Here is a 15,589-nt window from a genome sequence, read left to right on the forward strand (position 1 = left end):
CAAGGGTTTTTAGGGGCGAGTCCCATCCCCAGATATGTAATTGTGAAAACAAATTGGACTGGCCCACTGTGTGGAGGTAGTGGAATATTAGTTGGTATTCCAAGTCACTTGTAAATTAAGCTTACTCAGCTGGGCACAAATAGCTATTGTTTATAAACCCCTCATACACCAACCTGGTTGGTGTCATGCTTCATCATCGGGGTCCAACCAGGCAGCCGAGTGCCGCCTGGTTGTGCTTCAACGCCGGACTACAGCGGAGCAGGTGTGGTGCAGTTGTGTGATGTGGATGAAGGTGAGTGAGTGGTACCCAGCCGGGACGCCGTGGGTACCAGACTAGGTTTTATGCAGAGGACTCCTCACTATCAAATAATACACGGGAGTATCTCTCCCCCCGTCCCGATCTTCTGGACCATAACCCCTAGCGAAGATTTTTCTCGCTTCATTGCAGTATATGTAAGTTTAACAAACTGCGTTTTTAACTTTTTTCCACACACCTTAGCGCGTGTGTAGGATATTATTCACACGTGGCACCACTTTTTGCCACTCACCACCTGGTCCGGACAAAAGTCCCGCACATTTTTCTTTTGGGACTGAAACATGTAGACCGCCAACACCTAGACAACCAAGTAGTCATAATATTTCTACTTGTAGTTGCACCACATACTTTTATCTCACACCCTGGGCCGCCACTAATAAAATATTGGGTAAGGATTCCCAGAGGTGTATTTTATCACTCACCTTCATCCACATCACACAACTGCACCACACCTGCTCCGCTGTAGTCAGGCGTTGAAGCACAACCAGGCGGCACTCGGCTGCCTGGTTGGACCCCGATGATGAAGCATGACACCAACCAGGTTGGTGTGTGAGGGGTTTATAAACAATAGCTATTTGTGCCCAGCTGAGTAAGCTTAATTTACAAGTGACTTGGAATACCAACTAATATTCCACTACCTCCACACAGTGGGCCAGTCCAATTTGTTTTCATAATATATTCATAGTCATCTCGCTGATAGTTTTAATGGTAGTACGATATGACCTTTCAGGTCATTTATGGCAGTTGCATCAAGGCAGAGGTCATGATTATAGCATCTGGTGTGTTAGTTATGGTTTGCATGGCTCTTGTGTGAGTTTGTTGCACTTTTAATTTGCAACAATATCTGGGGTTTAACTGTATGTTTGCTGCATTTCAGCATTTTGTATACATTTGTTAAGGTCTTATACCCAATCCTACCTCCTAAAATACCTTAGGTAATAATGGCATGAGTGGATGCCATCCATCCCAACATAGGTCACTGCTTCAGATATGCAAAAAATACATTTTTGGGGTGTAATACAGATTAAAGCATTATCTGAGTACAAACAAAAAGACATTGGTAAAAAGTTTAAGACCCCTACAAAAAGCAGCACTGATAAAGTAGAAGTGGACTGTCTGCCTCGTAAATAAATCAATACAATTGACTTCCGAATAATAATATACTTATGGATTTACTGTTTTCCTCAAAACGTAGGTAGTGCCTTCTCTACCACCAGGAATCGAAATGAGTTTGCCAATTTTGAAACCAAGATGCAAAATATAATTTCACATCACTTGCAGAACCCATCTTTTTTGTTTCCAGTTAACGCTACATTCATCAGCACAGGAAGCGTGTACGGTTAATTGAAAAAACTTTGTAGTTTATGTTTAATAAATTCGCACTTACTGACATCACCATTAAGAATAAGAATATTCCCAAACTGATTTGAATGCAAAATCTTGATGTTCTGAAAAGGTGACTCCTCGTCAAAGAGAACTTTGTCAATGTCGTACTCAACGAGACGTCCATCCGCGGTGGGCCAGTATCTGTCAACCTCCCCTCCTCGAATAATGGCTGGCAACCTGAAATGCAAAGCATACCTATCAGCTATACACAGACAATTCTGGTATGTTACTAGCCTTACGATAACATTCCTATGTAAACCAAAATACAACACGGTCCCAGCAACATTTTAAATAGCTTGACAAATACAAAATATTAGTCACTGTTGCAGGAAATACAGGCAGCATCAATCATCCGAAAGAGAAAAAAGTGTTTTTGCTCCTGAAAATAATCCAAGTAATAAAATATAAGTTGGAATTTAATTAAAACACGGATGAGTGAGGGTGGTGAGGGCAAGTAACACGAGGGAGTGCAGGCAGTTGGAGGCAAGTAATACGAACAAGGGGAGGGGAAACATGAGGGGGTAGTGCACAAGGGAGCCAGCTAAAAAAGGCGCACTCTGTTAGATTGCTTAAACACAAAGAAAAAAGTTGTGTGCAAAAAAGAACACAAGTCCGTTCTTCAAGGGAGGGACAAAGAAAGAGAAAGGAAGCCTACAGTATCGGACTATTAGGAAGCAAGCAAACGAGTGACAATGAAGCCAACCAATGGTAAGCAACGGGCAGCATCAGCCCACTGTCAAAGCAAAAGGTCTCAAAGAGACAACACATGCGCTGTGTAAGTGAGTCATAAAAATGGAGGGCACTTCCTCTCTAAAGCCCCTTCATTTGGAAACCGTCCCCATCACACTATTCAGCAATAACACAAACCATTTTAACCGTTAGCTGCCCTAACAAAATTATTAGGCAATGTTCTTTTGAACACATCTTCAGCATCTTCATCAAGTCATTTTCTTAACCCAAGTTACCATAGTGACTAAAACATTCTTGGGAGGAGGGGGGCATCCAAGATGGCAGTCAGCTAAGTCGTGTTTCGTGGTCCCGCCGAGCTGCTGCGAACATTAGCTTGAAAATACACCCGTCGGGCACTCTTCCGTGACGCTAGGGCAGTCCAGCAGGAGACGGGCGGCAAAACGCACACCCGAGGGTGGAAAGAAAGCCCTGGTCGCCAGTTGCCGAGCAAAACGTCACTGGCATACGGCATGGGAGGCCCCGTCTCGCAGAGGCAGCCCTTCACAGAGTTGCTGCCCGCAGCAGGACTGGCCCTTTCCGAGGCTCTCGCCACAGGAGGGCCAAGAATCGGTGGCCGGGAGGAGAAGGTGCCCCTTTAATCCAGGGTGGCTGCAGCTGCAATGCCGGGGGCACCTCAGTAAGGAGTGTGGAGAAGCGGGAACCTGCCAGAGCCCACCCGAGTGCTGAGGCCCTCACGGGACTGCCGAGTGGACAGCTGCATCCTTGAGGAGACGGCGGCCGGGGCGACCCCCTGGATCTGGAAGGTGAGTGGGCGGGGACCCGCACAGAGCTGTTAACTGGCCCGGGGCCTTGCCTGCCTCCCGGTGCACAGAGGGGGCAGTGCAGAGGCCCTCACCATAAAATACCCACATTGAGCTCCCGCAGCCTGCGGGGAGGCCCGGCCAAAGTCGAGGGACAGAAGAGAGGAGGCCCGCAGCAAACACGTTTAGTATAGCTTGAGCCCGCCTCGGGCCCCCTTCAAATATCACCCCCGCCCCCCGGGCCGTGGGGGAGGGAAGAGTCCCCTGCCGCTGGAGGCCTGCATCTGGGACACACGGCCTGTGAGGAAGATAAGCCGCAGCGGGGGTAGGAAGACTAGAATCCCCATTGCGCCTACGTTTGGGCCAGCCCTATGCTCCAACAAACCAGCACTCTTCAGGGCCCGGGCATACAGAACCCAGTGCTCCCCAGTGCCTCAGGAAAGGATGGTGCGACCGGAGGGTGTATTCGCCGGACTCCCGAGGCGCTCAGGGTGGAAAGTGGGGTATCACGCAAGCCCCACCTCTCCTCCACAATCCGGGTGCTGACGCACTAGCAGCACGACAGTACGGCGGTGATGACACATCCAGATTGAGTAGTTGGCCCATAGGAAGACGGAGAGACCTAGACCCGGGCTATTCACCTCCATCTTGCCACGGTGAGCAACATACCCCGAGATAGCAGGCCACCCCAGCCGGCACTTGCTGAGCCCTGGCCCGGACTGTGAACAGCTGGCCCTCCTAGTCTGTGCTTGATGAGCCCTTGCCTGGACCGTGAGGGCTGTAGAGAGTGAAGCATGTGGGTGCCGGTGTCGCGCCCCGCTGGAGCATCTGCCAAGGAGCAATAAGGCCCATCCTACTGGAAGCGGAACCCAAGGGTCTTGACCCGATCCACACTTTGGTTCTCGCTATTAAGGAAAAGACAACAGTCCCTTCAGAGGAGCGTCTAAACTGAGAGGTGTCATGGCAGTGAATAGAGCAAAGAAAGACCGATCACTAAAGGAAATGTTTGGGAAGCGGGGGTAGAGCACCAGAAGATAAACAAGAGGTGAAAGCTAGAGACACCAGGGTGGAATCGGAGGACGGGGAAGGCCCTGCAACTAAGACCTTCCTGGAATCCCATTTTGCTTCCCTGCAGGATGACCATCAGATGAAAGCGGAACAAACAGTGAACCTACGGGACGTGTGGCGCGAAATAGAGGAAGTTGGTGACAAGTTAGCCGCACATTGGATCGTGAAATGAGCCAAAGAGAAAAGCTGGAATGGAGGCAGCAAGTGGTACTGAGACTCCCGGAACAACATCTTGACCTCCAGGGGCACAAAGAAGATTCGGAGAATCATTCCTGCAGTAACAATATTTGCATTACGGACAGACCGTCAAAAGCGGTGGGATCCAACCTCCGCGACAATGCCACAGATCTCTTCCACCATATCCCAGGCCAAGCAAGTGAGGCACTCTGCACCGCGACCGTGTCCACAGGATCGGTCCCCCAAGATCCGAAAGCAATTCCACACTGATATCCTGGAATGCGTGCATGACTTCTAAACAAAGGAAGACCTCCTTAAGAGAGCCAGGGTGGCACATTCAATTCAGTTTCGAGGTCATGCCCCGGTGCTGTACCAGGATCGCTCCTGGATCACTCTCCAGAAACATAGAGACTTCCAGCCAGTGACAGAACATCTGAGGAAAGCTAACATCACGTACTCTTGAGGCCACCCCTTCCGGATAATTTTTCGCCTCAAAGGAACTTTGCACCAATTGAGATCTCTCATAGAAGCCTGCACCTTGCTCCAAATCGAAATCCCCGGAGGAACACAGGAAGGGTCACTTTTCCCTAGCAATAAAAGACTGAAGAAGCTGATACCGCTGTTGCTGCTGCCTTGCTGCTTGGGAACTGCAAGCTCCAGAAGTCAACAACCCCAGGAGGGAGGGGCCACCCTTGCACTCACAAGCGCCTCCAGACTCCCACGGCGAGGGACGCCGACACCGCTGTTGCTGCTGCCTTGCTGCTTGGGGACTGCAAGTCCCAGAAGTCAACACTTCTAGGAGGGAAAGGCCACCCTAGCGCTCAAAATTCCACCAGATTCTCATGGGCCTGTCCTTGCCCGTCATTGCCAGTAGGAGGCAGGGCCATCCCCCTTCGTTCTGGACACGGAGCCATAACTGTGAGTTGCACTAACTAATCTGACTCTGACCTTTTTAGACTGCCAGCTGACTAGCGGTTTCAGTACCTGGGCTCCTTGACAAGGGCGGACTTCGAGTGTTATTGGCTATGGTGCTGTACACAACACCCACGCTTCTGACTTGCATTGAGCCCTTATATAGTGGATTCATCTTTAAGTGGGTGCAAATTTGAGGGGGCCGTGGATAGCCGTTAGTAATGGCAGTCGTGGCTTGATAGAGCTTCGGACCCTCCCGGGCGGGACTCCTTCCTACGCCGTCCACACAGCTATAATTAATCGGGGGTCGTTGGTGAGGCCGAACTGAGACCCCAGGGGAAGTGTGGCTGCACGATCGGCGCTGGGGAGTGCACTGAAAGGCCGACGTGACCTGAGGCCTATCTGCCTTTCGCCGCTGACAGAAGCCGGGAGTTGCCTCGGAGCTGGGGCCGGCGAGTAGTGCTGGGATCCGGGCCTGTTTGAGGAACGGAGGATGTCGGTCCGGTATACATCACTTATTATCTATCAATGCAGATGACATACTCCTCTACTTGCGGGACCTAACAGCTGACACCGCCCCTCTCCCGGGTATATTTACTATCTATGAATGCTTATCAGGACAGACCATAAATCCGGAGAAATCGACCAGTTATTTCTTTCAAGACAGGCCACACATAACCCACCTACAATTCAGCACTTACTGTTTACCGGTGACCCCCACCACCTTTAAATACCTCAGTATTTATGTATATAGAGCACAAGAGGACCAAATAGAGGGCAATATCCAGCGGGCAATAACGGGGCTCTGTGCTAGTGTAGGGTTTTTGTCTTCCCTACCCCTATCAGTAATGGGGTGAATTGCCATCTCAAAAATGGTGATGCTGCCTCGTCTATTATACAACTTCGTGAATCTGCCCGTGGTCCTCCGACAATCCATTTTTAATACACTGAACACCATACTGACTAATCTCATCTGGGGCGCGGGTCGGAGACGGATAAGTCTTCGGAAGCTACAGCTGGTGACACAGAGTGGAGGCCTGGGAGTCCCTGACTTCAGAGGTTATTATTATGCTAGCCAGCTCCAGTGGCTTTCCTACTGCCCTGCAGGGAGAAACTTACAGGAAATTGGGTTTACACCGCAGAGGCTGGACCGAGGGGAGCTGCACACCTTGCTATTGCCAAAGGCCCGGATCCCTTCAGATTGCCCCCCCTTATTGCTAACTGCCCTGCTCTGTTGGAGGAGGGCCCTGTATTACACATCCAGGGCAACCCCATACGCCACGAATATACCCATACTGGGCATACCTACACCAGAGGGAAGACTCACACGGACTAGAACACAGGCCTGGATGGACATCGGGATAGAGGAGGTGGGAGCTTTCTTCGGTGAGGGCACTATGCTGGACCACAACTCCTTCCTGCAGGCCACTGGGGCACCACCGCGCCTGTATCTTTTACAAGCCACTATAACACACTACATTAGAAACACTTGGGCCCCACAGAGGACTGAACCCCCACAACACAACCTAGTACATCTTCTATATTACATGGGACCTGGAGGACATCTGGTGAGCTGGTTATATACTGGAGTTCGGGTACATGCCGCAATCACACTTACCTCCCTTAGAGCACACTGGGCGGAGGACTCCTGTGGGGAGATTACAGACCATGCATGGAAACGCATACTAGAGCATCCAAAAAAAGTGTTGCATAATGCATGGCTTAAATTCATACAGGCGATGATACTACATAGATCATACCTTACACTGAAACGGATAAACCGTATGTTCCCAGACTTTCGTCACAATTGCCCCCGCTGTAAGGGAGATGAGGCAGACTTTATCCACATGCTGTGGTGTCTTGTCCTCACCTGCGAGATTATTGGGGAGGTTTGTGCCATTTCCTAGCCACGGTGACACAACTCCCGATGCCAGATGAGGCCCTAACTTGCCTGGTGGGACTCCGCATGCGCTCAAAGGTCCAGAAGGTGTGGCTAAAGTTTGTGGACCTCGCACTCATTTTGGCAATCAGGGTGAACACTATCAGGTGGAAGTCCCCCAGATGTCTGACGGGGACGACCTGGCAGTCTGACATGCTTCAATGGGGGAGGGTGGAGAGGGCAGCTCTTCGGCGGGAAGAGGAGAGAGGACTGAGGAAGCAACACATCTCATTAGATTGGGAGACCATGTTAATTGAGTTGGAAGCACTGGATCTATCTCCTACACAAGCTATTGCATCCCAGTAACATGTAAGGTGCCAGACCATTCTTTATCATACGGCCCGTAGACCAGAGACCTTGAGATCTTGCGCTGTACAAGGTATCCTCTGGGAGGGTGCCTATATATTGACTCTTTGTAATCAGCGTGGAAGCTAAAGTAAGACTGGCAGGAGGGGGAGATGGGTGGGATGGGTGGGTGGTGATGGAGCAAGAATTCGCACGTAAAGCGTCTTGCTTGAACTCATGAACCTCAAATAACCCTAATAGTCTTAATCAATCTGTTTGTCTTACTAATATTCCCTTATTCTGACATTTTGGGTGTCCCAGTGACGCTTGCCTATGTGTTTATTAATCCTAATACGCTTGCTGCTAAAATGGCGGCTGCTACGTGGGAATTTCTTCTGCGCATGCGTCGGTCACACTCACGTGACGTACTCGCAGTTCTGGTGGGAAACCTTTTGCACTTGCGCACTAGACTTAAGATGGCCACTTTGTGTCCTCACATGCCTGATGCTTGTATCGCTGCTTTCGCTATACTGGTTGTTCCGCATTAATTCTAATGCTATAGTTATTATGAAATAATGGGAGTAATGTAGGGATTCATGGTATACAGTGAATTCATTTATTCTGTGTTCTAAAGCTATTTCTATTTACTTTTCATGTATCATAAACCTTGGGCATGAGGGACGGGAATACTCCATTTTGAACTACCTTTCTGCGCATGACAGTCTTTCGCCAGAGGATGAACTCTATGACATTGAATGAGTGCCAACCCAGAGGTCTCAGCCAAGATGTGCCTGGGAAGAGGCACCTTCGCCTAGTAGAAGAAGCTGAGATATACTAAATGTATCACAATGTATAATTTAATAGATTCAATATTGTTATGAGTATGGAACATGTCATGGGAACCCCAAATTCAATGGGCAGTCCCAGAAATGTAAATAAGGGGCTTGAGAAAGTCAAATCCTGGAAGGTGTGACGACCTGTCCTTTCTGTTGTCCAATCGAAATTTGGGATCCTTACATTTGCAACATTTGGGGGGTGGTACACTGACCCGAAAACAGTATAACTAGCCTAGGTTAGCTAGAAGAAATTGTCCAACTTGTCCGAATAGCTGAACTGTCACTGACCCAACGCACTCATTAGCTGATCCATGTTAGATCTGGGGGTCTCTAGTTGGCAGAGGTAGGTACCACTGTCCAAATAGGGACCCTTGCTTCTAGTCAGGGCAAGGAGATAACCCTCTGAGATAACCCCTGCTCACCCTCTAGGTAGCTTGGCACGAGCAGTCTAGGCTAACCAGAGGCAATGCGTAAAGTATTTGTACCAACACTCACAGTAACACAGTGAAAACACCACAAACTGACTTCACAACAGTTTAGAAAAATAAAGGTATTTTAATCTAAACTACACAAGACCAAAACGACAAAAATCCAACATACACAGTTCAAGAATATGGTTTCAAAAGAGTTCTTAAGGTTGCGTTAAAATTCTTTAGGTTGCGATAGAATTCTCTATGTTGCGATAGAATTCTCTACTGATGCGTGAAAAGTTCACAGTTGCGTCACGTTTACTTACAGTACCTTTCAGTTGCAACAAAGTTCCAAAAGCAGAAGCTGGTGCGGTGGAAAACAAGCGATGCGTTGCTCCTGAGACCCTGGGGAGGCGATGCGACAGCCCCGCTGCAGCAGCGGGCGTGTTGCGACGAATCCGGTCTGTATGGGGAGGAAGGCCACTGGTATGGATTCCGGTGCGTAGGTTCCGTAGAAGTCTGTTCTCGCAAAGGCACGATGCGACGATCTCGTAGGGGCTGCGACAATCTCCGGGGCGACGATGCGCGGTCCAGCGGTGATCCTCTCTCTCGCAGCTCCTCGATGCGATGGTTCTGCGACGATGCTCGCAGCGACGTGATGCGGTCCGCAAGCAAGCGGTGCGGCGATCTCACCCAGCGACGACAGGCTCTGCGACGACTCTCGCAGCGATGTTCGATTCTCCCGCACCGGTCTGGTGCGTCCTGCAAACGAAGGATGTGACGTCTCTGACAGCGGCGTTAGGCGCTGCGACGATCTCGACCTCCGTAGCGGCGGGAAACTTCTCGCACTGTCGGGGATGCGCTCCGCAAGCGAGCGATGCAACACTTTTCAAGTTCAAAAGTCACTCAAGCTTAGTTTCAAGCTTCCCAGCACAGGTACAACTTCCAGAGGCCCCACAACTGGATCAAGCACTCTAGGAAGGACAGAACTCTCCCAGTAGAGTTCAGGAAAGCTGGGGGTGAAGTCCTTTTGTTCCTGGGACTTCAAAACAGGGAGCCAGCTCTTCTCAGGCCCTTGGAGATTCCTTCAAGACAGGGGACACAGCTCAACAGCAAAGTCCTTCCCCTCTCCTTGGCAGCAAAGCAACAGGTCAGTCCAGCAGAGCAACAGCAGGACAGTCTTCCTTCTTCAGTTTCAGCTTTCTCCTTGGCAGAGGTTCCTTCTTGATTTCCAGGATGATCTAATTTTCTGTTGTCAGGGGTCCTGTACTTATACCCCTAAAGTCTTTGTTCTCTTGGTGCATGTGGGCCCTGAGCCCGGTCTAAACCAGTTCTGGGTGGATCCTGAGCACTTTGTTTTGCTGGCTGCATATTCCCTTTCAGAGGGAGGGGCAGGGTCCTCAGCCGCCCAGCAGGGGGGTGGAGCCAGCATTGTGGAAGGCAGGCGCAGCCCTATTCAGCCCAGGTGCTAACTCCTCCCACCACTCCAGTTGCAAATGCAGTCATTCAGCCTAGTGCTGACTCATCCAGCCTCCTGGGGAATCCCCCAGCCCCTATCACTCTCAAACCAGACAGTCAATACACAAACAGGCCCAGGCACACAGAAGGGTCAGACAAGAGAACAGCAACTTTCTAAAAGTGCTGTTCTCAAACACAGGATTTAAAAACAACCTTTCCCAAAAGATGTGTTATTAAATTCTGAGTTCAGGGATACTAGATACTTATGTCCTATCTTGTTCCTATGGGAAGAAATGCTGTTAACCACTGTAGCCAGCATCCCCCATGTTAACCTATGGAGCAAGATAGCCTTACAGTAGTGAAAAACGAAAATGGCTGCCATTCACTACCAGAGCATGTCACCTGCACTAGCACATGCTCTACCTTTTACATACCCTGCACCCTGCCCAGGGGGGTACCTTGGGCCTTCCATAGGGGTGACTGATGTGCACAAAAAGGGAAGGGTTAGGCCTGGTCAGTGGGGACACTGACCAGGAGGACATGGCAGTTCTAAACTGCACACAGGCACTGCAGTGTCAGGCATGAGACATCATTTTAGGGCTACTCCTGTGGGTGGCACAATCAGTGCTGCAGGCCCACTAGTAGCATTTGCCATCACCAGCCCTGGCACACCCAGTGCACTTTACTAGGGACTTCATGGTGATACAAATATGCCAAACATGTATATTCAATCAGAATAACAATTTACACAGGGAGCACTTACACTCTGGCACTGTTCAGCAGTGGCAGAGTGTCCAAAGCATCTAAATCAGCAAAAACGAAATCCAGCACAGCATCAAAAATACAGGAGGTAGAGGCAAAAAGATAGGGGAAACCACGCCAAAGATGCCAGGTCTAACACGTGTCCCCTCCAGCTGAAAGTGGGGAGAACTGCCCACCCTCTTGGGAGTTCTCTTCACTAAGGCGGAAAAACCTGGACAGACCATCAGCATTGGCGTGTTCTGTGCCAGGGCGGTGTTCCACCGTGAAGTCCATTCCCTGTAGGGAGATGGACCACCTCAACAGTTTTGGGTTCTCACCCCTCATTTGCATTAACCATCTGAGGGGCCTGTGGTCGGTCTGAACACGGAAGTGAGTCCCAATCAGGTAGGGCCTCAACTTCTTCAGAGCCCAGACCACAGCAAATGCCTCTCTCTCAATCGCACTCCACCTCCGTTCCCTGGGGAGTAGTCTCCTGCTAATGAAGGCTACCGGCTGGTCTCCTCCCTCCTCAGTGATTTGTGAGAGTACTGCTCCCACACCATGCTCTGAAGCGTCTGTCTGTACTATGAACTCACTGGAAAAGTCAGGTGCCTTGAGCACCGGTGCTGTGCACATGGCAGTTTTCAGGGTTTCAAAAGCAGTTTGGCAGGCGTCAGTCCAGTCAACTCTTTTGGGCAACTTCTTGGAAGTGAGTTCTGTCAAGGGGGCGACAATGGTGCCATATCCCTTGACAAACCGTCTGTAATACCCGGTGAGTCCTAAAAAGGCTCTCACCTCGGTCTGGGTCTTGGGGGGCTCCCAAGCCAGAATGGTATCAATCTTTGCCTGTAGGGGCGCCACCTGGCCGCTCCCCACTTGGTGTCCCAAATACACCACAGATCCCTGTCCTATCTGGCACTTGCTGGCCTTGATAGTGAGGCCTGCCCTTTGCAGAGCCTTCAACACTTCGCAGGGGTGTTGCAAATGTTCCTCCCACGTGGAGCTGAACACAGCAATGTCATCCAGGTATGCGGCGCTGAATTCCTCCAGCCCGGTCAGTACCTGGTTAACCAGTCTCTGGAATGTGGTAGGGGCATTTTTCAACCCAAAGGGCATGACTCGGAACTGGAAGTGCCCCTCTGGCATTGAAAATGCTGACCTCTCTTTGGCCCCATCAGTTAAGGCAATCTGCCAGTACCCGGAAGTCAAATCAAATGTACTGAGGTACTGGGCAGCTCCCAACCGATCCACAAGCTCATCAGCTCTGGGGATGGGGTGTGCGTCAGTCTTCGTGACCGCATTGAGCCCACGGTAGTCCACGCAAAACCGGAGTTCTGGAGGGCCACCGGGCGTAGCAGCTTTATTGGGCACCAAGACCACTGGGCTAGCCCAGGGACTGCTGGAGGGCTCAATCACCCCTAGCGCCAACATCTTGGAAACCTCTTCCTTGATGCTGGCCCTGACCTTGTCAGCTACCCTGTAAAATTTGTGTTTCACAGGCAGACTGTCTCCAGTGTCCACATCATGGACGCACCAGTTGGTGACACCTGGGGTCAGGGAGAACAGGGAGGAGAACTGACCCAACACTTGGCGACAGTCACTCTGCTGTTCTGGGGTCAGGGTGGGCGAGAGGACCACACCATCCACTGACCCATCTTGCTCCTTAACTGCCAGGAGGTCAGGGAGAGGATCACTATCCTCTTGCATTCCTGCATCTGTAGCCATGAGCATAGTCACTTCAGACCTCTCAAAGTGTGGTTTGAGGCGGTTCAGATGCAAGACGCTCAGGGGCTGCCTGGGAGTCCTCAGATTAACCAGGTAGGTTACCTCACTCTTCCTTTCCACCACCTCATATGGCCCAGTCCACTTGTCTTGGAGCGCACAAGGCTCCACTGGCGCCATCACCCACACTCTCTGCCCAGGTTGAAATTTGACCAGAGTGGTATTCTGGTCATACCATCTTTTCATTTCTTCCTGGCTTGCTTCCAGGTTCGCCTGAGCGAGCTTCCTGAAGCGTTGTGTCTGGTTGCGGATGGCCAGCACATAGCTGAACACATCCTGGGGGGTTTTCCCAAGGGACTTTTCCCAACCCTCCTTCACCAGTGAGAGAGGTACTCTAACAGGGTGGCCATACAGGAGTTCAAAGGGACTGAACCTTAAGGACTTCTGAGGCACCTCCCTGTAGGCAAACAACAGGCATGGTAACAAGACGTCCCACTTGCGTCTCATGGGCTCCGCTAGGCCCATAATCATACCTTTCAGGGTCCGGTTGAACCTTTCAACCAACCCATTTCCTTGAGGGTGATAAGGAGTGGTGAACTTATAAGTTACCCCACACTCCTCCCACAGAGACTTCATGTACTTAGAGATGAAGTTGGTACCCCGGTCGGAGACCACCTCTCTGGGGAACCCTACACGGGAAAAGATCCCATCAATGCACGGCCCACCAAGGGTGCTGTGATTGTCTGAGAGGGACTGCTTCCGGGTACCGAGTGGCATGGTCCACCAAGACCAGGATGAACCTGTTGCCTAAGGCTGTCTTGGGGTCCAGGGGCCCTACAATGTCTATGCCAACCCGCTCTAAAGGGGTGCTCACTACTGGGAAGGGTTGAAGGGATGCCTTCAACTTTGTTCCAGTCTTGCCACTGGCTTGACAGGTTTGGCAAGATCTGCAAAAGAAACCAACGTGCTTTCTCATCTGGGGCCAGTGGAAGTGGGTGACAAGCCGGTTTAAGGTCTTGTCTTGCCCCAGGTGTCCTGCAAGAGGCACGTCATGAGCCAGACCCATTAGGAAGTTTCTGAAGCGCTCGGGTACCACGAGCACACGGGCTGCACCGGGCTCAACAAACTTAGGCTCGCTATAGAGTAGGTCATCTTCCCAGTAGATAAAGGGATCTCTGGATGCTCCACCTGCTGCCTGATCTACAGCCTGTTGCCGCAGACCAATGAGGGAAGGGCATTCCTTCTGCGCCTGGCAGAACTCCTCCCTGGAGGGACCACCTTCCTGCTGCCAATGGGTCAGCTCAGGTAGGTCTCCCAGTTCGGCCACCTGTTCCCCTGTAGGTTCCAGGGCATCCCCCTCAGGTTCTGCTTCCTCCTGGACCGTGGGAACGGCTGGGGCTGGTTTCCCGCGCCCTCTGCCTCTTCCTCTCCTGGCAGGTCTCTGGGCCACTGTTTCAGGCTCCAGTTCTGCTGAATCACCCTTACTGGCTGCCATAGCATGCATGGTCACGCAGATCCACGCAGGCAGAGCCAACATTTCCAAATGAGTTCTGTGCTCCACATCCTTCCTTGGAGAACTCTCCAGGTCGTTACCTAACAGACAGTCTATAGGCAAGGCATCACTGACAACTACATCCAAGAGACAGGAGACTCCCCCCCATGCAAAGGAAACACGCGCCAGCTTGCAGAGGCGCACTGAGCTGTCAGCGGCCACTACAGGGATGATTTGCTCTTCAGACACCCACTGACACCTCACGGATGTCACGCTGGCTCCTGTGTCTCTCAGAGCCTCAATCTCCCTCCCTTGATGGTCACCTTCTGCCCATATTTCTTAGTGTTAGAGGGCAGTAAGGTTTCCTGGACCATCTCTTGGTCTCCTAGAGAGACAAGGGTCATAACTGCAAGCTCCCCCCAGTCACTAGAAACCACATCCCCTCCCAAAGCTACACTAGCTAACGCTGGGGCGGGGGCACCAGTGGGTGCTTGCTTCTTCTTGGGACATTTTGGAGCAATGTGGCCCACCTCATTGCAGTGATAGCAGGTAGGGGGGCCCTGGTTATTCCTTCTATCTCTATTGTCCCGCCTGCCCTTAGAGGGCCATGGCTGTTTAGCTTTGGGGGGGTTGGGATTCCTTTCCGTGGGAACTATTTTGGGGCCCTTCTGAGAACTCCTTTTGATTACCCTTATCACCCCCACTCTTCTGCTGGGGACCCTGCCCACCTTTGGCTGTGGTACCCACAATTCCTCTGTGGACCCTGGCACTGGTCCAACGGTTCGCTTCCTTAGCAAGCTTAATGGGGTCTGTCAGCTTGCTGTCTAAAAGATGCTGGCGCAGCTCTGGAACACAAAGACTACTCAAGTGCTCCCAACTGATTAAATGCAACAACCCCTTAAAATCAGTTACTTTACTGCCCTTCATCCAACCTTCCAGTGCACGCGAGTACACATTCACACACTCCATCCAAGTCTCAGACTCTCTCTTCTTGGAGTTCTTAAACTGCAGTCTGTACTGCTCTGGAGTAAGGCCATACCTGAGACATAAGGCCTCCTTCATATTGGGGTAGGTCATGGCACCTGCTAATTCTAAGGGCTCTAGAGCACTCCTCCCAGAAGCCTCAAAATGTTTCCACAGGCCCGCCCCCCAATGCTGCTCAGGCACACCATTCATCTTCAATGCAATTTCATACGAAGTGAACCAGGCATAAATATCCTCACTCCTATGGTAATTCTGTACCAGGTCTTTGGGAATATATACTTTACCCCCATCCACTGGCTGTGCGCTGCCACCATTAGAACTGGCATCCACCTCCTTGGCTTTAAGATCCAGTTCTCTCATGCTCAACTCATGA

The 15,589-nt window shown here is 51.0% G+C and overlaps 1 protein-coding gene across 1 annotated transcript in view; it reads right to left on the reverse strand.

Moving 5' to 3' along the window:
• Window positions 1-15,589, reverse strand: part of SMS (spermine synthase) — a 711,777-nt gene that overhangs the window by 302,921 nt on the left and 393,267 nt on the right. Inside the window, exon 5 of the mRNA XM_078657845.1 lies at window positions 1,704-1,879. Coding sequence (XP_078513971.1) covers window positions 1,704-1,879 — 176 coding nt within the window. The remainder of the gene's footprint in view (window positions 1-1,703; window positions 1,880-15,589) is intronic.

This window comes from Lissotriton helveticus, chromosome 8 (assembly GCF_964261635.1).
Source record: "Lissotriton helveticus chromosome 8, aLisHel1.1, whole genome shotgun sequence".
NCBI classification, from domain to species: Eukaryota; Metazoa; Chordata; class Amphibia; order Caudata; family Salamandridae; genus Lissotriton; species Lissotriton helveticus.